This window comes from Cercospora beticola, chromosome 9, assembly GCF_033473495.1.
Source record: "Cercospora beticola chromosome 9, complete sequence".
NCBI lineage: Eukaryota > Fungi > Ascomycota > Dothideomycetes > Mycosphaerellales > Mycosphaerellaceae > Cercospora > Cercospora beticola.
Window position 1 is genome coordinate 1,552,731 of NC_088943.1, and position 27,804 is coordinate 1,580,534.

At 48.2% G+C, this 27,804-nt stretch overlaps 8 protein-coding genes across 8 annotated transcripts; 6 read left to right on the top strand and 2 right to left on the bottom strand.

The window, feature by feature from the left end:
• Positions 1-1,102: 1,102 nt before the first annotated feature.
• Positions 1,103-2,809, top strand: RHO25_012826 (uncharacterized protein; the record flags this gene model as incomplete). Its single annotated transcript, XM_023604119.2, has 1 exon — positions 1,103-2,809. One exon carries the CDS (start codon positions 1,103-1,105, stop codon positions 2,807-2,809), a length of 1,707 nt encoding a protein of 568 aa, XP_023450571.1.
• A 220-nt stretch (positions 2,810-3,029) lies between these two features.
• Positions 3,030-4,518, bottom strand: RHO25_012827 (uncharacterized protein; the record flags this gene model as incomplete). Its single annotated transcript, XM_023604120.2, has 3 exons — positions 3,030-3,788; positions 3,842-4,414; positions 4,480-4,518. 3 exons carry the CDS (start codon positions 4,516-4,518, stop codon positions 3,030-3,032), a joined length of 1,371 nt encoding a protein of 456 aa, XP_023450572.1.
• Positions 4,519-4,800: 282 nt separating this feature from the next.
• RHO25_012828 (uncharacterized protein) lies at positions 4,801-9,387 on the top strand (the record flags this gene model as incomplete). The annotated part of the gene is made up of 2 exons (XM_023604121.2): positions 4,801-7,115; positions 7,182-9,387. The coding sequence occupies 2 exons, from the start codon at positions 4,801-4,803 to the stop codon at positions 9,385-9,387; spliced, it is 4,521 nt and encodes a 1,506-aa protein (XP_023450577.1).
• Positions 9,388-9,786: 399 nt separating this feature from the next.
• Positions 9,787-12,157, top strand: RHO25_012829 (uncharacterized protein; the record flags this gene model as incomplete). The annotated part of the gene is made up of 2 exons (XM_023604122.2): positions 9,787-9,802; positions 9,858-12,157. 2 exons carry the CDS (start codon positions 9,787-9,789, stop codon positions 12,155-12,157), a joined length of 2,316 nt encoding a protein of 771 aa, XP_023450578.2.
• A 454-nt stretch (positions 12,158-12,611) lies between these two features.
• Positions 12,612-14,368, top strand: RHO25_012830 (uncharacterized protein; the record flags this gene model as incomplete). The annotated part of the gene is made up of 4 exons (XM_023604123.1): positions 12,612-12,776; positions 12,832-13,349; positions 13,413-13,939; positions 14,028-14,368. 4 exons carry the CDS (start codon positions 12,612-12,614, stop codon positions 14,366-14,368), a joined length of 1,551 nt encoding a protein of 516 aa, XP_023450575.1.
• A 338-nt stretch (positions 14,369-14,706) lies between these two features.
• RHO25_012831 (uncharacterized protein) lies at positions 14,707-19,239 on the bottom strand (the record flags this gene model as incomplete). Its single annotated transcript, XM_023604124.2, has 1 exon — positions 14,707-19,239. The coding sequence occupies one exon, from the start codon at positions 19,237-19,239 to the stop codon at positions 14,707-14,709; it is 4,533 nt and encodes a 1,510-aa protein (XP_023450576.1).
• Positions 19,240-19,444: 205 nt separating this feature from the next.
• LSM5 (RNA-binding protein lsm5) lies at positions 19,445-19,896 on the top strand (the record flags this gene model as incomplete). Its single annotated transcript, XM_023604125.2, has 5 exons — positions 19,445-19,526; positions 19,577-19,615; positions 19,669-19,696; positions 19,747-19,810; positions 19,864-19,896. 5 exons carry the CDS (start codon positions 19,445-19,447, stop codon positions 19,894-19,896), a joined length of 246 nt encoding a protein of 81 aa, XP_023450569.1.
• A 6,672-nt stretch (positions 19,897-26,568) lies between these two features.
• On the top strand, positions 26,569-27,363 carry RHO25_012833 (uncharacterized protein; the record flags this gene model as incomplete). The annotated part of the gene is made up of 1 exon (XM_023604126.2): positions 26,569-27,363. The coding sequence occupies one exon, from the start codon at positions 26,569-26,571 to the stop codon at positions 27,361-27,363; it is 795 nt and encodes a 264-aa protein (XP_023450570.2).
• Positions 27,364-27,804: the final 441 nt, after the last annotated feature.

The window sequence follows — 27,804 nt, forward strand, 5'->3', positions numbered from 1 at the left end:
CTTTTAGCCTCATCTTAGTCGATGGTATGTCCTTGTTTGATGACGTAGTACGACGGAGACTCGTGTTTAGAGGACGGATCTTCTCTGCGGGCCGAGATCGGGTAAGGGATGGGCTTGAAACAGGATCAGCTCGATACAGGCAAGCAAGAGGAGAGAGTGTTGCTGATCTTTAGCATATTGATAGACTGGGGAGAAGAGGAGTGGCTTCCTGTAACAAGATCGGTCGCAGTCGCCTCGAACAAGCCGCTGCGGGGAGGGAAGGAGCGACATGCACATCTCGCACCGCGGCACGATATAGCACACACCTCACGTGCATTCCACCCTCACGCACCGGCTCGTTTCAGCTTGACGCACTGGCGCACTCCGGCGCGAACCCTGCGTTTTGGGCAGAGGCAGAGCGCACCTCTCTTCCCCCAAACCCTCCACTCCTGCGCCGGCCACCGCGGCCGCTGACTGGGCGAACCATCATCTGCATCAAACCACCCTGGACGGACCCATTACGTCTGATCTGCAGTCCACGGAGATGGTGCAGAAACGCAAGAACGGAGCAGGAGCAGGGAAAACGGTCCCGAGTAAAAGGATCGAAACATCGCTCCGATTTCAGGTTGGTTCGCGTTGTACAGCGTTTCTCAATCTCTTGATCTCTCTCTCTATCGTGCGCACAATCCCTTCATCAGCATTATATTTCTTCAGAACTCTATCTGCGCGGTCGCCCAGGGTGCGACCTTCTTCTTGGACCTGCCTGCTCTGCTACTAATCGACACACAGAGCTGGTCTCTTCTCGTCACCCACCTTGACCGCCACCTTCTTTTCCTTGGTAGCTCGCCGTTCGTCAGACTCGCAGATCGCGTACACCTCACAGCTCTCAGCTTGCTTTGAGAGCTGCACATTCGCTTTTCTATTCTCGTCTTGCTGCTTCCCGGACCCGCGGTCTTGTTCTCTGGCTTCGCGTACTTTTCTCTACTGGTCCTGGATCTTGACACAGCAGCTTCAGGTGTGCTCGAGCATGGTTTCGACTCTACAGTAACGGACCTCTGCTTCCCTTACGCCGAATACACTTCTCCGCCCGTGGCTCTGCTGAGTCGAGGAAATTTCGCTCAACATGCGCGACCGCCGGAACACAACCCTCTCGATGTCATCGAATGACTCGGCCCACTCTACTCCGACGAGAACGTCGAATGACGTGTACGATGAGAAGAAGTTCGATGACTTCCCAGACTCACCCATCTTACCGGCGCCCGCAACGACGAAGGAGAACTCCTCCCGGCCGAGGACAGGAAAGGCAATGGCGGCGAAGTTGGTGTTGGTGGTCTGCGGCTTATTGATGTTGTGGCGGTATCTATGCGGGTCATGGATGTATACGGCTGCAATTCCGGAGCAGACAGAGGCTCAGAGACAGTCCCAGGCCGATATGGAATGGATTGCTGCGAACGCACTGCCAGAGGAACCGACTGCACTTGTGGTTGCTGACCCGGTGGGCACTTCGAAATGGACGATATCGATCCCTCACAACTACAGCTTTCCTCTACCGAACCATTACTACAAGGACATTTGCTCGCAAGGCGATACAATGCGTAGAGGACTGACCAACGACGCGGGATTCGCCGGCGGGCAGCACTGGTGGCATCGTAACGGGTACTTCGCCAAGGACTCGACGTATCTCGACATTGAGGAGGCCGAAAATTTGGGGGCGTTACCAAAGACCAAAGCTGATGTCTCGAATGTGTGTGAAACTAGCATGACCTTCGTTCTGGATGATGAAGAAGCAAGTTTTGGCAAATCTCTCCTACTGCTATGGATGAGCTATGGCCTCGCCAAACAGGAAGGGCGAGCATTCTTCATCGACGACTCCACATGGGCTTGGGGTAAATACTCGTCGTACTTTCGACCACCGCCCATGCCGAACTGCGCCCGTCCGCCGCCTCATCAGATGATACCTTGCCCGCAAAGCGCAAAGCACGTCGTGGTGTCGTCGGCCACTGCAACTTGGACTTTCGGCTCCGCATTCGAAAAGGAATTCCGCAGCATGCATCGACATGGCGTAGCTGCTCAACATCGCATCTTCCAGCTTGCTCGGACTGGATACAAGGCGCTGTTTGAGCTCACTGGCGAGGACGCTCTCTACTTCTCATCGCGAATGGCTCAATTACAAGACGATGCTGCCAAGCATCACAGCTCCATTGTCAGCATGCAGATCCGACGAGGTGACCTTCATCCTTTCGAATACGAGTACAGTCGAGACTACCTGCCGCTGGAGAGATACGCAGATGGTGCTCGATCACTTCTACAATCGATTCACGACAAAGGTAGCGAGTCCAATGAACTCAACGCCGCTGAGTCCCCTCTTGTTCTCGCCTCCGATGATCCTGGCATCATCAGCTCCACAGAGCTAGAACAAGCCATAGCACCATACAACGTGCAACGAGCTCAACAGCGCATCCAGCTCGCCACGAAGGACACCCTAGACCACACTTCCCCTCGAAGATCTCAACGAGCTCCAGGCTCAGCGTACATCAAGCACGTAGACGAGAACACCGGTTGGGAAGGCGGGTTCTTCAGCGGTCTGTTCTTCTCTCTCGGTGGCGGAAAGGACGGCTCGCGTGATCAAGCCATCCAAATGCGACAGTTTGTCGGACGAGCGTACGTGCTGGATCTCGCAATTCTGGGCGCGAGCGATGGAGTGGTATGTGCCATCAGCAGCGCTACATGCCGCGCCGCTGCAGTCATGATGGGATGGGATGCTGTGAGAGAAAAGAGATGGCTTAATGTCGACGACGGAAGATCTTGGAGCTGGAATGGGAGACGATGATCAAAAGGCGTCTTGTATAAGTATTTCCTACATGTGTTCAGCATTGGGCTCGTGTGCATGTGTGCATAACTCTGGCATTGACGGCAGCATTGGCATTTTGCATTCTGCATAGCGGGCTGGAGTCAGACAAAACCAAAGATACCCTTCGTTTTTATAGTTCAAATTCGAATGAAATGCATGAAATCTGATCGGAACCGAAAAGCTTTGAACATATACTACCTCAACTCACCCCCCACCTCTCCCAAATTTCTGGCAACCTCCCACTAGCCCTCTTACTAATACACATCGCCGGATCCACATCCAACAACCCCTCACACCCATCAAGCGCCAGAGCCGCAAGAGCTAAATAACTATGATACAAATCCGGTAAATCTCCTGAAAATTTCCCGAAACCTCCTAAGATGGGATTTTGGGTCTTTTCGAGGAGGTAGCGTTGGAGGCGGCTTTTGCAGTAGAGTTGAGGGGCGGACATGAGGTGGAAGGAGGCGCCGGCCCAGAAGGCGTAGCAGGTGTCGGCGACTTTGTTTGTGCGGCCGTTCATGCCGGCGTCGGAGGGTTCGAAGGGGAAGCCGGTTGTATTGAGGGTGGATTTGTCGGGACTTTGGTGGACTGGGTCGGAAATTGGGGAGGAGGATGTTGTGGGGAGTTGTGTTTTGAGATCGGAGATCGGAGAGTCTGTGGCGAGTTCTGTTCTGGGTTTCTTGGGTGAGGGTTCGGCTGGTCGATCGACTTCATGTTCGGGTTCGGAGTCTTCTTCTATTTCTTCCTCCTCTTCGAGCTCTTCGAGGTCGGTTTGGCGTTCGATCAGCCAACGTATTGAGGCGTCGGGATCTGACGGAGCTGTAAGGGCGGCGTTGGTGTTTGGTGGCTCTTTCGAAGTGGCCAGGCGCCCAATGAATTTCAATGCGCCCAGAGAGCAGAACTCGTAGCCGGCGTGAGGTTCGTGGTATGGGTAGTCGGCGATGCCGCCATCGTAGGACTGCTATTGAGTCAATCTGTTGTCACTGCGTACAAATCGCTAGGCACACGCACCTCTGCGAGCCTGACGCATTTTACGAACGCATCGATGTCGATATCATCGATAGTGACGCCATCCACCTCCAAAGGAACAACGTGTTCGCCACGCAGGATATATCGTATGCCAGCTGCACAGTATCCGAATCTTGGGTCCAGGCCGCCATTGATTTGCCCATCGATGATTGTCTCGCCGAAAGAGCCACCAGGACGTTGGATTCGACGAATCCATTGTAAGGTCTCTGCCCGATGCACTCGTTTCAAATCATCGCCTGCACAGAGCAAAGCCGAAAGCGCAAAGTACGTTGCTGGCAGATTTGCAGGATCCCATTTGGCGTTCTCTTCGTTTCGTAGTTCACCGAAGTCTGTCCCGGGCCACATGCGGAAACCACCTTCAGGATGCTGGCAGCGATAGATCCAGTTGATATAGTCATCTCGTTCGCTTTCCGTCGTCACATCGTGTAAAGAATCGAGCAGATCCAGAGCAGATAGCATGAAAAAGCCCAGGTACATGCGATTGCTCTCATTGCCGGTATAGTGGTGGGGGAGCAATGTCTTGATACATCTTTTCCAAAACTTGACTTGTCTGGCCTAGAGGGGACGTTGAGTTTTGGTTTGCAGCCACTCGTGGCCGGATTTGCCTCTCGCAAACTCACCTTATCCAGAGACACCGGCTTGGTGAGGTCGATGCTCATGATGGGCGGACGTGGAAGATGACGCTGGATTTCGGATCCATGAGCGACGGAAATATGCTCGTGGGGAGAACAATATGAACCTGCTTCCCGCCGTACTGAGTTATGAGGAATGTCTCTGGTCAGAGTACAAAGTACCAGTAGATTGGTAAACGCCAAGACTTTCTCCACGGCTCGGAATTACTGTATTCCCGACCGAAGGCAACCACGACCCACCACGCAAGCCAAACGACATGCACCCTCAGACTCGACATCACACAACTCTTCATCTGGACGTGCGCCATCATGGGGCGCTTCAAGACTCACTCAGAACGCCCATTATGTATGCAGTCGAGCCAATCCGAAGAACAGTCGCCACCCTTGGTTTTGCCCCCTGGTCGGAGATATGCCTTGGCGACAGTTCAGTCGACTCAGGTCAAGTCGGCAGACGAGGCATCCATCGTCATCGAAGCAGGCGGCTTCACACCAGCACGATGGTTTCTAGATCACAATCGTCGATCTGATGTTGGAGACGAACGTCCGACAAAGCGACTAAAAACCGAACATAATGTCGACGATGAAGACGAAACCAATACCGACTTGGTGTCGCTGTACGAAGTGGCGATCGACCTGCACTTTGCAGAATCAATCAAGACAAAGTCACCTTCACTGGCCGCCATCGAGGAGGACGTGGACTTTGCCAATGACTCGATTGTGTCTGTCGTACCCTATGGCATAACGACAGACTACGATGGCACCAAGATCCGACTCGCTTCTCCGAAGTCAGGCGACTCTGTGCTCTTTATCGAGTGCGAGGCGATAAGTGATGACGCCCTCCAACTACTTCGCAACATCGCTCTACCAGGCCAGCTCCGCTCCAGTGCGGCAAAGACACGACAGAAGACCAGTCCAGCGACTGTCCTCACTTGCACATTGACTCGATCTACGGGCCCACTTTTTACCGTTTTGCGACTTCGAGCGACGTTGAGCTGGCGTTCTTCAGTTTCTGCATTTCCTTCTGGCGCTCCTGTTGGCGCAGCTAAAGTATACCCGGACTACAGCGTCCTGCTTCAAGCGTACCCAGACGACGAACGAGAAGCATTCGACCACTCACGACCTTTCGATCCTCAAGACTTCTATGAGAGCGTACATGTCCCTGATAAGGACATGTCGGTCGATCATGAGACCTTCGATGGCTTGTTGGACACCCAGCTCTACCCTTTCCAGCAACGCGCTGTCACATGGATGTTGCAGCGTGAGTCATTGGCCTCTCAGGCCGCCACTTCTGGCTTTTACAAGCCCGCCGTAGACATGAGTGGCACTAGATGCTGGATCAATCACCTGCAGGGCATTGTGACTCGTGAGCTTCCACGCGATGAATCGATTCTGTCTGGAGGCATATTGGCAGAGGAGATGGGTCTTGGAAAGACCGTCGAGCTTTTAGCTCTGGTCTCCGCCAATCCGCGCCCGAGTGTTCTACCTGGCAAAGTGTACGATGCTCCATCAGGCACGAACGTGTTACAATCACGATCCACTTTGATCGTGACACCCGGCTCACTAACATCGCAATGGAAAGCTGAGCTTGTTCGACACGCTCCAAACCTCAGCGTATTTCAGTATGAAGGCATCCCAACAGAGTCGAAGAAAGCGCCACCAGAAGAAGAGACGCTCCGCTTGCTCTGCCAAGACTACGACGTGGTCATCACCACATATAATGTACTTGCCAAGGAAGTGCACTTCGCCGAAGATCCGCCAGATCGCAATATGCGGAAAGCGAGGAGGTATGAGCGAAAACGCAGCCCACTGGTACAGATCCAGTGGTGGCGTATTTGCCTTGATGAGGCCCAGTTGGTGGAGAGCGGCGTCACCTCAGCTGCACGTGTGGCTTGTCGACTTCCGAGACTTCACAGCTGGGCCGTTTCCGGAACCCCGTTGCGTAAGGATGTGCAAGATCTTCTGGGCCTCCTGATCTTCCTCCGCTACAAGCCTTTCAGCGACGATGGCAAAGTCTGGTCACATTTGCTCACCAACCACCGACATTTGTTTCGAGGGATCTTCAACAATATCGCCTTGAGACACACCAAAGCTCACATTCGCGATGAGCTGCGACTGCCGCCTCAGAAGCGAGTGGTTGTTACAGTCCCATTCTCAGTGGTCGAACAGCAGAATTACACAACGCTCTTCAACCAAATGTGCGAGGAGGCCGGCCTCAGCAATGATGGCTCGCCACTTGCTGGGGAATGGGACCCGAACAACCAGGCCACTATCGAGACCATGCGTTCCTGGTTAATTCGATTAAGGCAAACCTGTCTACATCCTCAAGTGGGCGGACGTAATAGGAAAGCTCTGGGTCGCGGCAAGAACCCACTGCGAACAGTAGCTGAGGTTCTCGAAGTCATGATCGAGCAAAACGAGGCAAGCTTGAGAACGGAGGAGCGAAATCTGCTAGCTTCCCGTTTGCTTCGGGCTCATATACTCGGCAACAACCGGGAGGATGACCACAGAGCCGAGAAGGCACTTGAAATCTACAAATCAGCAGCAACGGCAAGCGAGCAAATGGTGCTCGACTCACGCAAGAAGCTGGCCAATGTCAAGGATGCTGATGGTAATCTTGCAGCCATGTAAGTTGTCCCGTTGCACAAGCACATGGTGGGCGTCCGAGATCTTTGCTGATGAAAATTGTTTAGTGACACCGGTGACGACTCTTCTTCTGAGTCCACGCCGCAGCTCGGCTGGCTGCGAAACAGCCTCAGAACCGCATTGCAGTTGCAGCATCAGTGCTTGTTCTTTGCGGCCACAGCATTCTATCAGATCAAGACGAACGAACTACTAACGGAAGAGGGCTCCGAAGCCTTCAAGCAGCTGGAAGCGCAGGAAGTCAGCTTTTACGAGTCTGCCAAGGCGATCCGCAAAGAGATCCTCAAAGATGTTCACCGCAAGGCTGAAGACCTCATGCGCCAAGTCAAGGAGTTGAATTCTAAAGCCTCTCCTCTTACCAAGATCCGAGATCTGAAGAGCATTGGAGGCATCGAGAGTAGGCGCATTGTGGAGAAGAGTGATGAGCTGTTCGATGTTATTTGCGAGTCGGTCGACCTTATCAAAGAATGGCGTGCCAAAATTTCCGAGTACCTGCTCAAACCACTGGTGGATGAGGATGAGGGACTGGAGACGACCGGTGACGAATATGAGGACTCCACGAAACTACAGGATGAGCTCTACGTCTACATCGATGCATTCAAGGCGATTCATGCTGATCTCAACACATTCATCGCCGGTGAAACGGCGCCACTGATCGACCACGAGGCTAAGACGAATCTCAAGAATGCACGATGGATACTTAACCCTAAAAGCCTTCCCGAGACGCGTGATAGCGGCATTCACGCACCTGAGCTGCTGGTCAAATTGTTTGAGAGGCGGCAGCAGATTCGAGACCGGCAGAATGAGGTCGGCTCAGTCCGGGCATTGATACAGGAGGCTCGCTCGCTGGAGTCATCGATTGAGTGGAACAATACCGGACGTAGCGTGGCCGAGCTCTCAATCGTCAAGCAGCACATCGCAGATCTGCAGGCAGTTCACAGCGCCTACACCAAGGCTTTGGCTGCACTTGAGAAGGACAACGAGCTGTTCCGCATGACTCAGAACCAGCGGCTCGAGTTCTATCGTCAACTCCAAGAAGTCTCTGATGACGTTTCTCCATACAAGGACGAATTGGATGATGCACTTGATCAACAGGCTCTGGGCGCTGCCATGTTTCGCGAAGATGAAGCATCGGCAACGGTGGCACAGCTGAAGACGAAGAATCGCTTTCTGCTGACCCTCAGAGACGACAACGCTGGGCAAAGTGGTCCTCGCACTTGCATCATTTGCACATCAACATTTGAACAAGGTGTGCTTACGGTCTGCGGACACCAATTCTGCAAAGAATGTCTGTCGCACTGGCTCGCTCAGCGGAGAAATTGCCCTATGTGCAAGCGCAATCTGACAAACAATGACATCCACAACATCACGTTCAAACCGCGAGAGATTCGGGCACAGGAGGAGCTGCACGAAACTAGCTCCACGCAGCAGTCTCCGGGCACCAGCACAAGTGCAGTATCGTCTTCCATTTACAGCGACGTGGATTCGGCTTTGCTGGAGGAAGTCAAGAGCATCGACCTCCCGGTCTCTTACGGAAGCAAGATCGATACTCTGGGTCGACATTTGCATTGGATTCGTGAACACGATCCGGGTGCGAAGAGCATCGTCTTCTCACAGTACAGGGACTTCTTGGACGTGCTTGGTACGGCACTGCACGATTTCAAGATCGGATGCGCAAGACTAGGCAGAAGAGGGGCTGTTGAGAAGTTTCGCAATGATGCGAGCATAGACTGTCTACTGCTGGACGCAAAAACGGACTCTTCGGGGCTGACGCTCGTGAACGCCACACACGTCTTCATCTGCGAGCCTTTGATACAGACTGCAGTAGAGCTGCAAGCTATTGCCCGAGTTCATCGGATCGGCCAGACTCGTGCCACCACAATTTGGATGTACCTGATCAACGACACAGTTGAGGAGGCCATCTACGAGATCTCCGTTGCTCGGCGCCTGGCTCACGTCCAGTCTCGACAGCAGCGGGGCCAACGCGAGGAGAAAAGTCGATCGACCACTCCAGCTCCGCAAGTTGCAGAGTATGCCATCGATGCAGCGAATTCTGATGAGCTTCAGTCTGCGCCCCTTTCGAAACTTCTCGTTGCCGGCAAGAGTGGTGGAGAGCTGGTCAAGAATGACGATCTCTGGCAATGTCTTTTCGGCAAGGCTAATAGCACGCAGCGTAACGCTCTGGCCGGGCAGACTGTCGACCGGCACCTACGGGCTACGGCGGCCGAGGAGAGGGCTGCAGAGAGCGGACGCTAGTAATCAGATCTTGCGGAGAGGGACCGGGGGAAGTTTGGATTGGCTGCACTTGAACCTCAAGCAAGGACCGATGAGGCACGAGTGAGGAAGGCACACTGCGTTGTAGATTTCGGTGGATCTGTAGAACACATAGAAAGTTCATCTGCACCGGCGCGGCTTTGGTCCTGGAAAGTACATTTGAGCGTCGCTGTTTTCATATAATTAATGAACGCTGCCTTTTGAAGTCGTTCCAGTCTTCAATAAACGACGTTGTTGCGGCTCGTACTTCAACGAACTGTTGCGAGTGAATATGTAGGCTGTATTGGGAAGGTTGGCCGAGAAGGGGCTTGTGCAGCGATCCGTATGGAGATAATCAGCACACCAGCTGCTACTCAGCACGACAAACACCTCGCTCTCACCATGAACGGCGGACCATGTAAGTCTTGGCCGCCATCATCATTGTAATGCACTGCTAAGTAACAATCGTGTAGATGCCCGTTTCCCGCCACCACCGCCGGCGCCCGGGCGGCAACAGCAGCAGCAGCAGCAGCAAGCAAACGCGTACGCGTATACCAACTCTCCCTACTCGACCGTCCAGTACACGTCCGGCTTAGACACGTACAACACGCCTCTCCCTCATCTGCAGCAGCAACAGCAGCAGCAGCAGCAGCAGCAGCAGCAACAGCCGCCTCCGCAATATTTCCAAGCCCTTCCACAAGGCGCACCGCCCAAGCAACGCCGCCAGAACGCGCGCCCGCAGCAACAGCAGCAGCAACATCCTCCGCAGCAGCAGCCGAACTCGAACTTGCACCACGATGACCCTCCTTCATTGCCCTCAACGCCCGGCAACGGGCCTGGTGCCCCTCCTCCGGAGCGCAATTCTCCACCCACCACTTTCGAGGATGATCTCATGAATGCGCTGCAGAACAACAATGGAGGAAATGCTTCACAGCCGCACGCTCAGGACGATGACGATGAAGAAGAAGATCGAGACGTTGTCACTGCAGATGACCCGGTCTATCAACTTCCTCCGCCGCCAGAAAGTGTTTATTCATGTGAAGCCGAACTGGAAAAAGCCATTCATGCATGGAGCATGGAGCACGGATATGAGCTCGTGCGCCGAGCGAGCAAGAAGAATGCGACAGGCGAGCTCTACAAACGCTATTACCATTGCAGCAAGCATGGCAGGGGCAACAGTGGCAAGACGCCGGACAAGGACAAAGTGCGAGTGAATCGCAAGAGCCAGCGTATTGGCTGCCCCATGTCGCTGGCTGCGGTGAGTGTGGATCCCCACGATCCTAATGGGCCATGGCAAATCAGGCTGCGCAAGACACATCACAACCACCCAGCAGTCGATCCGACCGAGTTGGCGGGCCACAGACGGAGAGCACGATTCGGTGCGGTCGAGAAAGCTGTAGATGGCCTCTTCGACCTCAACACATCCACGAGCGATGTTCTCAAGTTCTTGCAGAGAACTCATCCGGATGGCCTGTTCAAGAGGACTGATGTGGCAAACATGAAGCTCAAGTACAAGAAGTTCGGGACATGTGCGCACCACGGGGACAACGTGCAACCGGTACCACCCGGTAAAGAACATAGGCTTAATACAGCAAGAAAGGGAGGAATCGCATCTGCTTGCATGTCTTGTCGAAGCAAGAGGACTAAATGTGACAGCGTAAGGCCTACATGTGGGACCTGCGCGAAAAGTGGAAGCGACTGCGTATACGATCATGCTCCGACTCCCAGGCCAAATCAACAGCTAGCACTTCCATCGGCACCAGTTCAGCAACATGTCACGCCGACCAGCTCCGCACGCTCTCTCGGACAAGCCACCGCGGGCTCTTCGCAGACCGATGCAATGCAAATCGACAATCCGTTCTCATTCGATCTTGGTAGCGACAACAACGATACAACGACCACCTCGGCGCAGCCAGCATCGCAAGCGGCGCATGCACAACAAGTGCTCGCAAATCTCCAGGCCTTCCAGCAAGAACACATCAAGCCATCCCGCTTGGAACTGGGGAGTAGTTCAGTGGAAGTCCTTGCCTGTTCGACCTGTGGAAACGGAGACAGTTACAGATCTGCAATACCTCTTCCTTTCAGTCTAGGCGATGACTGGAGGAGGTACAAGGATGCATTCGAGGGAGCCGCAGTCCGAGAGAACTGTCTGGACGTTCTACTTGGGCGCAAGAAGGAGCCAGAACGCCCAAAGCCTGTGGATGGAGCTGCCACAGTGGAAGTCGAGGTTCACAACGAGTACATCAAGCAGCTGGCGATCTTCTCAAGGAGGAATGAGATTGTGAAGCTCGGTTTCCGCGAGACGCTAGCACCTGCTCTGTGGAACCGGTTCCGATCGCTGCGCAACGCTTTTGAGATATGGGCACTACTCGAAGACATGTGCTGTCCTCGCGGCTCAGAACACGCGTATGCATGCATTAATGAGATCTTCTCGATCACACTGGCGGGTTGCGGAGGCAATTTGGACAACTACATCCAGTCTCTCGACCTAAAGTGGGCCGAGCTGAACGAGTTGTCCACGATGCATGAGAGTCGCCGAGTGAACCAGCAATTTGGCGTCTCTGCCGCAAAGGCAGCGAGGCAAAAGGCTCCGCCGAACAGCGCTTTCACAGAAGATGCTCTGTGTTTCTTGTTTCTGAGAAACTTGGGCCCTCAATATCAGAATATGGCGACGAATATGTGCAAGAAGAACAACATTGGCGGGTTTGGAAGTGGAGAACGTTGTGGGTTCAAAGATCTCTGGCAGCAGGTCAAGAGGAGTCTGGAGAAATGAGCCTGTCTGCCGGCGGAGGGTTCTTGTTGTCGTTTTAGCGAGATTTGTAAGACTGACGCGGTTTGTAGAATACTTGACGCATGCTAATTGGCGCTTGATAGCCATGTTGACGAGATGCCTTTGGGTCATCGTTGAGGTGCACGCGAGCAGCTTGGCCGAGCTTGATGATCGGGGTTCCGGCTGGGGAACGGTGGGGAAAAAGACTTGTTTACCCTTGGCGCGGCTTGTCTCGTCGCCAATCAGATGGTGAGTTATGAGATGGTCATTATGAAGCGAATGCCGATCCAACGCGAGAGCGGCACAATACCTAGCGACCACGAGGCACCTCGTGCTTCGATGATGTAGGTCGTGTGCCTTTTCCTTTTGGAATCCCCCGATTCCAGGTCTTTTTCCTTGCCTGTCTTTCATTCCATGCTCTACTGAGATCGCACAGAGCGATCGTGTACGAGACGCCATGGATAAACCAGACGTCGTCGAGAAGGAGCACAGTGAAGGCGATCGCACGCCCATGCGCGACGACAGCAGCCTCGAGCGCGGCTCAAAGGCCCATCAAGAGGACGCTTTACAGGACATATCGGACCCAGACGCTGGCAAAAGCGATGAAGAACGAGCAGAAATCGTACGCACTTCAGTGCACTCGTCCATCGCTTTCAAACTGACATGTAGGACACCAGGACAAAAAGCTCCTCCGCAAACTCGATATGAAGCTCATCCCTTGGCTTACCCTCCTCTACCTCATCTCCTTCCTCGACAGGACCAACATCGGCAACGCCAAAATCGACGGCCTAATCCCCGATCTCAAAATGTCTCAAGGCCAATACCAAGCTTGTCTCTCCATTTTCTTCGTCTCGTACTCACTCTTCGAACCACTCACCAATATCCTTCTGAAGAAATTCCGCCCCAGTGTCTTTTTGACCGGATCCATGATTCTATGGGGAATTTGCATGACGTGTATGGGTCTCGTGCATAATTTTAGTGGTCTGGCGGCCGCGAGATTTTTTCTTGGGATGTTTGAAGCTGGACTGTTTCCTGGCGTGAATTATTATTTGTCGTGTTGGTATAAGAGGAGTGAATTTGGTATTCGAGCGGCGATTTTCTTTTCGGCTGCTGCGTTGGCGGGGTCGTTTGGTGGGTTGCTTGCTGCGGGGATTATTCAGATGAGAGGGGTTGGTGGGAAGCCTGGGTGGGCTTGGTGAGTGCTACCCAGCAGTGCGAAGGCCAGAGTAGCGAGATGGTGATACTGACGTTGAAATAGGATCTTTATCCTCGAAGGTTTGGCGACCATACTTGTTGGAATTGCTAGCTACTGGATGGTCCACGATTTCCCAGACGAAGCAAAATTCCTCTCCGACGACGATCGAAAGCGCGTTATTCGTCGCCTACAAGCTGATAATCAAGGCAGTGCGAAGCATGAAGACTTCAAAATGAAATATTTCTGGCAGTCGATGAAAGACTGGAAGACGTATGCTTATTGCGTCGTGTACATGGGCTGCGATATGCCGTTGTATGCTTTCAGTCTCTTCTTGCCAACTATCATTCGAGAAGGAGGGTTTGCTGGGGGCAGCACCACGACTGCGAACTTGCTCAGTGTCCCGCCGTATGCTGCTGCTGCGGTGCTTACGATTTCACTGGGCTGGTATGCGGATCGTACGAAGAAGAGAGGTTGGGCGAATACTTGTATCTCATTGCTGGGTATTGCAGGATTTGCGATTTTGCTTGGGACGTCGAATCCTTCTGTGCAATATGCTGGGGTGTTTTTGGCTGCTATGGGAATCTATCCTTGTAAGTACCTGCCACGCGCAATTTCCAGCGTGCCACTCTCTTGGTCGTGGAATTATTGAGATGAATCTACTCACTAACACCCCCACAGGCATCCCCAACACCATCGCATGGGCCTCAAACAATCTCGAAGGAAGTTACAAACGCGGCGTCACAATCGGCGTCTTCGTCGGCTGGGGCAACCTCAACGGCATCGTATCCAGCAACCTCTATCCCGAGAAGAACTCTCCACGATATCTCTCTGGTCACGGTGTCGTACTCGGATACTTGGCAGTTTGTCTCTTGGGAGGCAATATCGCAACGCATTTCTTGTTAGAAGCAGAGAATAAGAAGAGGAGAAGTGGTAAGATGGATTACCTGATTGAGGGGAAATCGGAGGAGGAAATTGAAGATATGGGGGATAAGGTTCCGAGCTTTATTTATACGACTTGAGGTCTGATGAGAGGGTTTTGGCGCGACAGTACAGAAGGCATTTTGAGTGACGGATCTGTTCAGATTGTACACTCCTGTCGTGCGATATCACGAAGAATAGGCTCCTAAGAACAGGCTCCTAAGATGCGCCAGTGAAAGGGCAGTGGGTCTATGGTACAAGCATGATGCTTGGCCTGTACCTCGTGATAAGAGTAGAATCTCCATCCTTATGCCGATGCTATCTGTACAAATCTATCTCCATTTTCCACACGCCGCCTGGAACAGCACATATATGCACTTCAAATAATACCGAGAGAAAAAGAGACAACGGCGCCATCGCTATGCTTCCCGCCACGTCACTACTTATCCAACCCTAATTCTCTAACCCACTTTCCATAGACATGCCACACGCTCTTTGGCAAATGCACAAACGCTTCGCTCAACCTCTCCTTATCATACGGCATTTCCTCTTCTTTGATCGCAGTCATAATGTAGCTCGACACGGTGGTCAGCGCCAATGGCGGCTGTCTGCATAATCCCGCGACAGCATCGAGATTGTGGCTTTGATGGTGCCACAAATGGTACGCCCTTAGACTGGCAGCGCCGACTTTCGGGTTTCGCGAGGGGAGAGACTGAATCCACATATCTGCCAGCAAAGTCTCAGGTGAGGCGACGAGGACATGTGGCGATGGCTTAGCCGGTTTTCTTGCGTCTGGTGCTGCGTTGCCACTTCTCCCAGCGTTCTTCGGTGCGGTCGTATCAGCGACAGCAGAGGCATTTTTGTCTTCCAACGTTGTCTTCTCAAACATGCCACGCAGAGCAGATACGGAGTCCGGATCAGCTTCGTCGATGTCCAACTCGCCGTCTCTGGCAGTCTTGCGTTCACTCGATGAGCCGCCTGCAGTGACCACTTTGTCGAGTTCATATGTATCAGGCAGCTCCTCAAGAGCATCAAAGAATTCATCTTCATCCTCATTTTCGGCAACAGCAGCATCTTTCTTCGAGACTGGCTTGGTCTTGCTCTTTGAGCGCTCGACAGCTGTGCCATCACCCAGCACAATCGGCTGCATAGTCTCGAAATATGCCGGGCGCGGTGGCGTTGGTCGCAGATCCTTCCTCAAATTATCAAGCTGATAGAAGAGCCGGAAGCCAGCATACGCATCTGCAGCGGCATACGCGGCCTGCTGCCCATTAAGGCTCTTGGACCAGGCTGACACTCGGACTTCATCCTTTTTCAATGGCAGCAGTAAGGTATTCTGAACCTGCTCAGCCATATTGACCAACTTGAAGCTGACCTTTTCAGGTGTCTTCACAAGACGGTACATGTGGCTGAGCTCGAAGATACCCTGCATGTTCACACCGAAGCAGTGTTTCATGCGAATGGCGTCGTTGTTGACATTGACACCTGCTTTGGCGACATTCGGATCTTCCAGAATGGTCTTCAGGCTAGGAGGAAGCAACTGCTCAATCTTTTCGCCAGCAAAAAGTGCCACGTGAATAAGGCAAATTTTGTCCTCCGCGGCAATCTGGATCAGTGAAACCGATTTCTTTACTGAGCTCGTGTAGAGATTCGAGCGAATCTCCCATTCCAGGTCGAATCCAAGTACTGGCTCTCCGATGAAGTGCTTACACTGCCGTTCCGCTGTCTCTAGAGTCTTGCAATAGTACACTACTGGAGATTTTCCGTCGAGCGATTTGTACAGCTGATGCGACCAGTATGCCGCGTTCGAGTTGGGCGAGGACATGACAGCGTCTCGGTAGACCTTTTGCGGAATCTGGTAGTCGAGGATTGTATGCGGCTCGGGCTTCCATGCCTCCTCTTCTGCTGATTCCGCATCGCTCGGATCATCGTTGTCGGTTGGCACATAAGATGATGACGAGCTCGGCGGCGACACCTCGACAGTGTCGCCGATATCATTGTCCGCAGAGGAGTGCTCGGGTAGCATCTCGTCTTGTTGACCATCGATAGACGAATGTTGGTCAGTTGAAGTAGTCTGGCTGCCTGGCGCGCGTGTCTCGTCGAAGTCGCGTGAGGTCGCGTTCTGGCTCGATGATTGGTCGACGGACGTTCCCATGGAAATACCCGATCGAGCATTCAGTTCACTTGCCCGACCACTCGTTGTGCGAACGGTGCTTGGAGTATGAGCGTTGAGCACTGCGTCCAGAGAATGTTCCTTGGGTGCAAAACTGATTGCAACATCATTCTGAGACCCCAGCGCGTCGCTTAATGTCGACCACTGCGCAATACGGGTTTGACGCTGGTTCAAACCACGTTCGAATGGAGCTCGCATCGCTGACGACGGTCTGAACTTCAGCCCAGACGTTGCGCCGGCTGGCGCTGGAGATGCATTCTGCTCTTCAGAGACATCCGACCGGGGCGGATTCGAGGGCGCGTCTTCGAGATTGGAGCCTGATCCGTTCTGTGTCGACTGCTCGATCTCAGCCTGTCGCCTCTTGGCCTCGAGCTTTGTGATCTCTCTGTCAATGGCGGCGTCTCGTTGAAGCTTGTTCTTGACGCTCTTGCTGCCCTTGGTGCCGACTTTGTTGAGCCTCTTCGACTGCTGCAGCCGTTTGATGGTTTTCGAGAGGTACAAAATACGCCTCCCAGGTGCTGCCGGAGAGCGGGTGACAGAGTTCATGGCATGTCGAGCAGAGACATTGCTTGTCGTCGTGCTCCTATGGCGCATGCCAGATTCCAAGGGGGCACGCGGGTGGTCTGCAGAACCAGTGTACTTGCTACCTGCGTGCGCAGCCCTGAGTCGCTCGGCCCTGCGCTCACGAAGAGTTTTGGCTGCGCTGATCCGCTCGCCCGCTATAGCAGCAAGCGCCCGATCTTCAAGGAGCTTCTGGGCTGCAACATGCTTCCTGATCTTCGCATCTGCTTTGTCGATATCCACTTGTTTCACTTGTCCTAATTCCAGCCCTAGAGTGATGCGTTTCTGGGCTAGACTCGCAACCTCCTCCTGGTAGGCTTTAGTCCTCACAAGTGATGTTCTATGCGGACTAAGTGATCCTCCCGTCGCGAGCGTCCGAGTCTCCAGGCTTCCAAGTACACTGCTCACCTCGTTGAGCCGCTCCGTTTGCTCGTACATCGCCCCAAATGTCAGACGTTCCTCGGCACTGCTGTTTAGAAGCGCCTGATACGCTTCCCGACGGCGGAACGCTTCAGCATACATCACATAATTCTTGATCGCTCTACGCTCCTTTTGTCGCTCTGCGAGCTCATCCTCGAGCTCCGCAGGCACGTCTGACGACGGCTTTTGAAGTTCCCCGATCCGCGACTCAAGGTCCGCTACTTGCTTCTCGCACTCATTCAGACGCTGCTGGAAAGGCAGGACCAGGGCCATATACTGCACAGTGGAGACCGCCCCAAACTCCGAGGGTTCTTTTGTGAAGTGCAAATATCGAGTGACCATTCTTGACGCATGACCCTGCAGACTCAACACGTTTCGCGTTTCGAGCATCTGGTTGCTCAGACTGCGAAGCTCTGCGGCTGCAGCGTGAGCCTCTCGAGACCTCGACTCCAAAAATTCGTTTATGCTGCGTTTGACCGTGTTGTACTTGGGTTGCTGGCGCAAGAACAGGAGCTCGTCAGAACTTTGAAACCTCTTCGCTGATTTCGTCCACAGATTGCCCTCCAATGTCAGAGCATCTCTGATCTGATTGCCACTCGCAAGCGCCTCGTATGTTTGGTCGAACACGTTCCGGAATAACTCGCGATAGCCAAAGTAGTTAACACGATCCTTCAGCCCTCGAGCCTTCTTGCCATCAAGAAGTTGTTGCGTTTCATTCAGTCGGACGATCAAGCGCTTGTTTCGCTCTAAAGCAGCTGCCCTCTCTGCATCTGCTTGTCCGGCATGACGACGAGCATCATCTAGTTCTGATCGAACAGACGACTTCACACTCACTATGTCAGCTCCGTGTTGCTGTCTTTCGTTTCGTAACCGACTTTCGAGGTCTTCCTTTTCAGCCTGCAGAGCCTTGATCTGTGCACCTTGTTCGGCTATACGCTCCGAATCCTGTGTATGCTGCGCCTTGAACCTGCGAGACTGATCATGGAGCTCTTGGTCAAACCTCTTCTTCGCCACCTCCTCACCCTCCCGCCGAGCGGCTTCAAGGATGGGCGCATTTCGCGCGATGCTTTCTGCAGCGGACTGGCGCAAAGTCTCCAATTCGTCTGCCGCTGTTTTGCGCACGTCCTGCACTTCCTGCTCATGCTTTTCCTCTGTCTGCTGCAACTCCTTCGCGTGTGCATCCTTCACCTTACGTAGAGCCAACGTATGAGCCTCCTTCTCTTGTTTGGCGTTTCGCCGAAGGGTTTCCACTTCCTTTTGGTGGGTGACCTTCATCTCCTCTCGACTCTGCCGGGAAGCTTTGAGATCTTGAGCGAGTTTCGCATTTGTGTCATCCTTTGCTTTCCCATCAGCTTGCAGCTGTCGTATCTCCTCGCCCTTCTCTGCCACATCTTTTTTGAGCTGATTTATTGTCTCCTTGAGATCAGTCGCCTGTTTGTTGGACATCGAATTGAACCCCGATATTTTGTGAGCATTGTCCAAGTCGATCTTGCGATTGGCCTTCTGGTCAGCCTTCTGCGTAGTGGGCGACCCCACGGGTCTCTGGGCGTATGATCTAGTGGTCGCCGGTGTGGTTCCCAGAGATACAGTGCCACCTGGGCCCCAGGCACGGTCTCTACATGTCGATCGCAGCGCATTGTTGAAAATAATGCCTCGTGATCGATCCCATCGATAGTCAAGCGGTCGGGTTGAAGGAAGTCGTAGAGTGTTCGTTACTGTCGTTGCTTCGATCGCCGCAGTGGCCATGTCGCCGGTATTGACATGGCTGTGTCGTAGTCGTGTCGCCACATCCACGAAGACGGGCGCATTGGGTGGCATGCCCGGATAGTCATGTCTAGAAATGAACCCGATTCAATGCAAGTAATTCCATCATCGAATCCAACGAACTCGGAGGCGGCAAGTCGGCGGCGAAACGCGCGAATGCCGCGCCGACACGTGAGTGGCTGTCACAGATCTCTACTTCCGCCATCAACGCTCCCAGCAGACAATGCGATAGCGACAAGTCGAACCCGGCACGACAAAGATGTCCTCTCAACTGCTCCCGCTGGAGCTCATTGACCGATGTGTTGGCTCGCCAATCTGGGTGATCATGAAGGGCGACAAAGGTATGCTCAGGAACCTCAATTTGAGCAGCCATTAGTGACATATCTCGCAGAATTCAGCGGAACGCTGATGGGCTTCGATGACTTCGTCAGTCAGTATATATCCAGTTCGACTAAATGCGCCGCGCCACTGACACGTTTAAAGACATGGTATTGGAGGACGTGACCGAATAGTATGCTTCCGGAGTCTCGAAAACAAGCCGCATGACTGACTTCGGTACAGCGACTACACCGGAGGGCACACAAAGCTGAAGAAGATTCTTCTAAACGGCAATAATGTTGCCATGGTACGCCGATACAGCCTACGCCTTCCACTTAGACTTGTACTGACCATGGAAAGCTCATTCCCGGAGGCATGCCAGATCAGAACTGAGCGCCTGTTGGTCGCGACAATTCTCCACCTTCCGTGGCCATCACTGCTACCGCAATGCTAGTATCGTACCACAGGGACGGGAAATGCGAGGACTCGAACTGAAAGTGCTCCAATCCCGCCAAGGCTAAAGGCGAACATATGGACTGCTCGTTCGTTCTTCTTCAGATCGACCATAACGTTGAGAACATAGTCCTCAGATGATTTTCAGCCGAGACGATACACAGGCAGCAGCTCAGGAAAGTGCAGCATCAGCTCATAGTAGCCACTTCGTTTGGCCGAAGCGTACAATGAAAATACATGAGCATCATGACCAAACGTTCAAAAGTCTCCTTGATGTGTACAATTCTAGTCTATGCACAATCGCTGTGAAATCTTGTGCACGCGAAGCATTCGGACGAAGCGGACCAATCACACAAAACCGGACGAACTCATCCCTCGGTTGTGATTCAACGTCTGAGTTTAATTCTACACCCTGACCGCTACCTTGTCGCTATGCCTGATATAGTTTAGTCTCTTAGCGTTATTTATACCTTAATCGCTAATTCTAATTATAGTAGAGGTAGTTAGAGGTATTAGTTTTATTAGAATAAGCGTTATAAGTATCTAATTAAGAGAGTAAATTAGTATCTAACTATATAGTAATTAGTATAGAACTTCTTCTACTATTATACCTTCCTCGCGTCTATAGTAGCGTACGCTAATACCTCTATCTATAATAACTATTCTAGTAGATTATAATAATTACTTTACTAAATTATTTTAAGTAGAAGTAGTAGAGCTTTTAAATAAGGTAAATATTACTAAGTTTAGAGCCTTATAGCGAAGAATTACTAGTCTAGAAGACTAGCTAGTATAAGTATTTAAATAGATAAAGGATAAGGTAATCTACTATTTATACTATATAGAAACTATACTAATAACTAGAGAATAAGAAGTATTCTAGTCTATACTTTATATAAGAATAATATATATTAGAAGAGCGTTTATTAGTTATACTCTTAGTATTCTTCTTATAGTAGTAGAACTAGTATATCTTACTATATTTCTTCTAGATATATATTAGTTAATAGATATCTAGAAACTAGTAAGTATTTAGTAGTATAGCTTTTAATATTATATAGCTATTTAAGTAGAAATCTATACTATTATTATCGCGGGCCTACGAAGTTCTATTATATACCTCTACGTAGTCGTAGATAGAAATAGATAGCTTCGGCTATACTAGCAAAGTATAGAGCGGCTAGATATCTATAGAGATAGGAAGAAAGCAATAAAAAAAAGTCTAGAATTTCGACCTAGAGAGACTAGAGAGCTCCTAAGAATATAAAGACGACGCTAGCGTAGTATAACTACTATAAGATTCTAATACTCGACTACGAGATAGCTCTTCTAGGTAGTAAATACTACTATAGGTCTAGAGGCTAGAGTAGTAACCTAGGCTCTAAATAGGCTAAAGAGAAGGAACTAAGTATACCTAAAAGAAAGCTTTAATAAGAAAAAGTAAGAATAGTAGAAATAGAAGAAAGGAATAATAGTACTTCTATAAATACTAGGATAATTAGCTACTAGGAGCCTTTTATCTAAATAGAAGACTCTAAAGTAAACTAGTCTCTATACTCTAGAGCTCTCTAGAAACTTTAAGTCTAAAGGTAGAAGATCTAATATAAGCTATCTAACTCTATACTACACTTAGAGCTATCTATAAAGATACCTACTATTCTAGATATTCTATAAAAACTAGAATTTCTCTAGATATAGGTTATATAACTAGGTACTAAGGAAAGTTAAAATCTAAGTAGGATTTATATAGAGAGATACCTACTCTAGGAACTAGTAAGAAAAAGTTAGGTATAGGATTAATATAGATACTAGTATAGAGATAAAGACTATATATATAGGCTAGAGTCTCTAAGCTAGTAAGTAAGAGAATTAGACTCCTAAGTAATAAATAATATAAGAAATAACTAAGGAGAACTATATTATAAAGGATCTAATAAACTATTAATTAAACTATCCTAAGGAGAACTAGAAACTATAGAAGTAGTAGGCTATATAGAGCTTACTATAAAATATAAAGATATAAGAAGGTTTTTCTACTAGAGTACTAGTATAAGAGCTTTTCTACCTACGAAAAATATAGGGCGTACTACTTACTCTAGTTAAAAGAGGTAGACCGGCGTATAAGAATTATCTATCTATCTATTATTATCGCGTTTTAGTTCTAATATATACTAGCTATTACTATATCGCTTTACTAGCTTCTTTAAGTAAATATTCGTAGTAGAGTATTTCCTATTTCTATTTTAGATATAATAGCTATTTAGAATTATTCGGAGGTTTAGTATTATTCGGAACTTTAGAATTTAGAGTCTTAGAGTCTTCTAACGACTATTAATCTAAAAATAAATCCTACTATTCTACTAAATTTATAGTCTCTAAATATAAATATAGATAGATAATTCTTATATACTAGTCTACCTCTTTTAACTAGAGTAAGTAGTATACTCTATAGATTTCGGTCGAGAGAAAAGCTTTCGAAAAACTCTTATATATCTTTTTATTTATAGCCTATATAGCTACTTCCTTCGCTTCTATTTTCCTTCGGATAATACTAGGTATCTAGTAAGTCCTCCTTTTACTAGACTCTATCCTTCCTTTTTTTTCTTCTTTTATTCTTCTATACCTTTTCTCTTATAAGTAAGAATTAGTTTAGGACCTCTTCTTAGATAAGCTACTTTACTACTATATATAGCTCTCTCTTTATATTAGCTAGGTCTTTCTAGTTTATAGATCCCTCTATCTAGAAAAGTAGATATCTTCTCTTATTCTATTTTAAGTAGAATATATATATATATATATTTTAGTATCTTATACCTCTACCTATATTCGTAGTCTAGTATAAATCCTAGGACTCTCCTTTTAGTAAAGTATTACTTTATCCTAATATACTCTATTTTTAAGAGTATAATTATTATACTCTCTAGTCTAGTAAGTCCTTTATATAGAGTTAGTCTAATAGTAGAGGAGGTAGTCGTTTTCTATACTAGTAGTTATTTCTCTTCTACTCTTACTCTTCTCTTTTCCTTATTTCTTTTCTATTTTCTATTCTACTAGTATTTAGCCTACTATACCTTATAGCTTAGATATATCTATATTATTATTTCTTAGCTTTATACTATTTAGAGGATTTCCTTCTATTTAGTTTAAGTTAGTATTATAAGTTGCCTAGCTCTCTTTCTTACTTATACTTATCTTTTAATCTCTCTATATCTATCTTTAATATACTAGTATATAAGTTAGGTATCTTGCTTTTTAGATACTTACCTAGCTAGGTCCTAAGTATATAAATAGAAAGAAGTAATATTTGCTTCTCTTTCTAGAATAGCTATTATAACTAACTTATATACTCCTATAATATTCTTTAGAGCCTCCTTCTAGATTTTCTTAATAGATTTAGTAAGGTTCCTATAGTAGCTTTATATACTCTCTAAGTTAGACTAGACTTAGTAGCTAAAAGTAATAGCTAGTCTTACTACTACTATATAGAGATACTTTACTTTTTAGAAAGATACTCTCTATATAGACTTATATAGTCTCTAAAGTAATTATATTTAGTAGGCTCCCTTTTCTACTACTTATTTAATATATAGGCTCTATTTAAGTTTAGTATTTACCTATACTCTTAGAAGTCTAAGTAATAGTAGTAGTTCTCTATTAAATCTCTAGATTTAGACTATAGCCTTAAGGTTATACTTCCTACTCCTAGTAAAGTAGATTAGCTAGTATTTCTATAGTATAAATTCTACTCTATATCTCCTTATCTATTCTTTATATTTCTAGTAGGCTTTCTTAAGTTACTTATAGTTATCCTCTATTAATATACTATATATAAGAATATTAGAGTTATCTATAAACTCTATTACTAAAGTAGTCTCTTTATATAGTATTAGAAGTAGAATAGAAGTAAAGAAAAGAAAGAGGATTAGAGATAGAGTAGAGCCTTAGGGAATTCCTATATTTTAGAGCTTTAGTTAGTCTATAAATTCTCTAAGCTTTAGGTAGGTAGTCCTATCTTAGAGAAATAATTAGATAAAGCTAATAGTATAGTCTAGGAAACCTTTTATTCTAATATTATAAAGTAGCCTCTAGTAGAAGACCTTATTAAATACCTCTAAGATATTAAGGTAGAGTATAGATACTATAGCTCCTAGCTTAGTTTTCTAGATAGTTCTTACTTATTTAGTAATAAGGTCTAATACTAAAGTAGTAGACCTACTAGGCCTAGTACCTATTTATTCTTCTAGAAGAAGCTTTCTTTCTTTAGTTTTTTTAGATATTCTTTTAGTAACTATAGCTTCTAGGACCTTTACTATTATATTAAGTAGAGTAATAGGTCTATATACTCCTAGCTTTAAGTAGTCTAGTTTCTATAGTTTCCTAAGTACTACTATTATAGAGTACTTAAAGGCTTTAGAGTAGTATACTATCTTTAAGTATATAGTAAAGAGTTTAGCTAGGATTAGAGTAAGTTATTCTCTATACTCTTTAAGTAAGAGGTTTAGTATTTAGTTAGGTTCTAGAGCCTTATTACTAAGTAGTTTCCTAAGAACTCCTTCTACTTTGTTTAGCTAAACTTTAACTAAATAGAGAATTATATTCTATAAGCTAGTATATCTAGGTATTCTCTTATATTAAGTAGGAGTTAGTTAAGTTAGTTAGTATCTTAGGCTATAAAGTCTTAGAAAGTATAGTAGAAAAAATATAAACGTACTCTATATTATAGTTCTACCTACCGAAGAGTCGACCGACTAATCGAAGTCGGGTAGGTATAGTAGCTAAATAGAGTACCTATTAGGTAGACGCCGGGCGCTCTGCTACTACCTACTCTATACTCTATCGCGCTCTATAATAGAGAGCGCGAGAGTACTATAAAGTAGATAGCTAAGGACTAGTAAGTCTTATTTATATTTAATAGTAATAAGTATCGCCTCTCTAGATAGTTATTACGTATAACTTACTATTCTATCTTACTAATTAGAATTAAGTAACTCTTCCTACTTCGTTGCCTTCCTCTAGACTACTCGATAAGCTTAAACTCTAATTGAGCTTAAGCTTCTACTTAGTAAGATCTTAGGTTATTAGCCTAGCGCCGATAAACCTAATAATACTAAGAAAAGTTAAAATCCAAGTAGGATTTATATAGAGAGATACCTACTCTAGGAACTAGTAAGAAAGAGTTAGATAAAAGTTTAATATAGATACTAGCGAAGAGACTAGAACTATATATATAGGCTTAAGTCTCTAAGCTAGTAGATAAGAGGATAGAGCTCCTAAGTACTAAGAATATAAGAAATAACTAAAGAGAACTACTATAAAGGATCTAAACTATTAAGATAATATAAATTGCTCTAAGAAGAACTAGAAACTATAGAAGCGGCAGGCTATATAGAGCTTACTATAAAATATAAAAATATAAGAGAGTTTTTCTACTAGAGTACTAGTATAAGAGCTTTTCTATCTACGAAAAATATAGAGTATACTACTTACTCTAGTTAAAAGAAGTAGACTAGTATATAAGAATTATCTATCTATTTATTTATTTATTAAACTATCTTATTTTTACTACTATTTCTACTACTACTACTACTACTACTACTACTACTACTACTACTATAGGCGCTAATATTATATCTATATATTCGTATAGAATATTATTATTAGAATCTAGCTCTTTATTTTTATTAGTACTAGTTATACTATTACTAGTAAAAGATATTAATAAAATATTATCTATATAGCTACTAATATTATTAAGGTCTAGAATAGTAGTATAATTAGGCAGATCGGAGACTTCTAGCAAGTTCGTATAGATATAAGAAGGTAGCTAGAATAACTAGAATATACTATAAATAGCTACTATAGCGACGAACGACTACCTTCTATAAGAATAACGATTTTATACTAATACTACCTACGACGCGATAATCGAAGTATAGACCTCGAACACGATCTAATTAGCTATAAGCCCCTGCAAAACCATCGCGCGGAAGGTCTTACGCGAGAATCAGAGTTGACGCTACCAGACGTTCAAATCACCTTCCGTAAACGAAGGGATGCCCCAGCACTCATCTTGCATCCATCCGAAATCCTTCCGTCGCAAAGATATCTCGCATTCGCGTCTCTGACTCGAAGCTTCAACTATCAGAACCTCTATCTCTACAAAAGTTGCTCCGCTGTGCCGTGTGGTATGGAGCTTGTACACACGCCCACTTCAAGAAAGCGTGAAAACGCTTGAATGCTGCACGTAAGGTAGCACCAACGTGGAGCAAGCTCACGACAGGCTTGCTTGTTCCTCCGAAACCATGCCTTTGAGGCGCCCTTCCAATGTGAAGGATTCTGGCGTTGTTGGCTGTGCAAGCGACCATGCGCACGAAGTTTGGTGCGGTGTATGTGCGTAGCTTACCAACTGGCCAGGCTTCAGTAGTAGGATCGTGATTGTGCGCACATGCACAGATATGCCTGGACGAAGATGGAATGTGTATATCATCTTCTCCTCCCGCCCTCAGTCTGCTTCCAGCTCAGGCACTCAACGCACTGCTATTGACTATCGCCAGGAGCATTCTTGACACACAAGCGACCGCAAGCCGGAGCCAACTCACTAAAACTCACATCATGGCCACAACTCCCAACAAGACACTTGCCTTCTTTGGCGCAACAGGCGGCTGCGCAGGTACATGTCTAGCACTCGCTCTCAACGCCGGATATCACTCCACAGCGCTCGTGCGAACACCTCAAAAGCTGAAGGACGTCCTCAAAACCAAGAACGTCAGCGAAGACACTATAGGCAAATACCTCACCATCCTAGAAGGCAACGCCACCGATCCAGCCGGCATTCGACGAACCATCGCGCCCGAAGACAACGGAGGTCGAATAGTAGACATAATCATCAACGGCGTCGGAGCAGCACCAAAGCTACAATGGAGTCTTCTCAAACCCGTAACAATCGACCAACCTACTCTCTGCGGAGATGTCACAGCCGCAATCCTGAAAGTCGCGCGAGAGCTCTCAGCCTCCTCGCCAGCTTCACGAAAACCTCTCTTCATCAACGTCTCCACGACAGGAATTCCAAGCGAAGGCAAGCCATGGGATGTTCCAGTCAAATTCACCTGGTTGTACCACTATGTTCTCCAGCAGCCGCACGAGGACAAGAGGCGGGTGCAGGTATTGGTCAAAGAAGATTCGAAATCTGAGCAGTCTGGAATCGGATCGTATGTGTTCGTGAAGCCGAGTTTGTTGATGGATGGGCAGGCGTTGGGTTTGGGCAAGGTGAGAGTCGGGACTGAGGATCAGCCTGAGATTGGGAATACGATTCGAAGGGACGATGTCGGGCGGTTCATGTTCGAGAGGTTGGTGAAAGAGGACCTGAGGACGGAATGGAGGAATACCAGCTTGACGATCACGTACTGAGTCCAGATGTACAGAAGGACGGTCTTCAAATGGCGTTGTGATCTGTTAGACTTGATCAGCATAACAGAGCGTACAAATTCTAATCACTTCTTTCGAACAACGTCTCAGCCGCGGTATACCCAAAAGATAGTAACAATATCCCCTCGCACCTCCCTTCGATTCGGCCATTCCGAGTCGAGGCAACACAGCATGTCGGCAAGCGACGATGATGATGAGAGCACTTGCGATCTACAGAAGCGAACCAATCCCCGATGATGATACATCGTCATGACCTTCCTCGATCACAACAATCATCCAGTTCAGCCGCTCAGGTATACCGGCTTTTCCGTGCTTGGCGGACATCCAGTAGCTGCCGTTCATGAGGATGCCATCGAGCAGCCTTCGTTTAACGAAGAAGGGTGGAGTTCGAGTGTTGGCATCATTCTCGCTTGCGCAAGAATC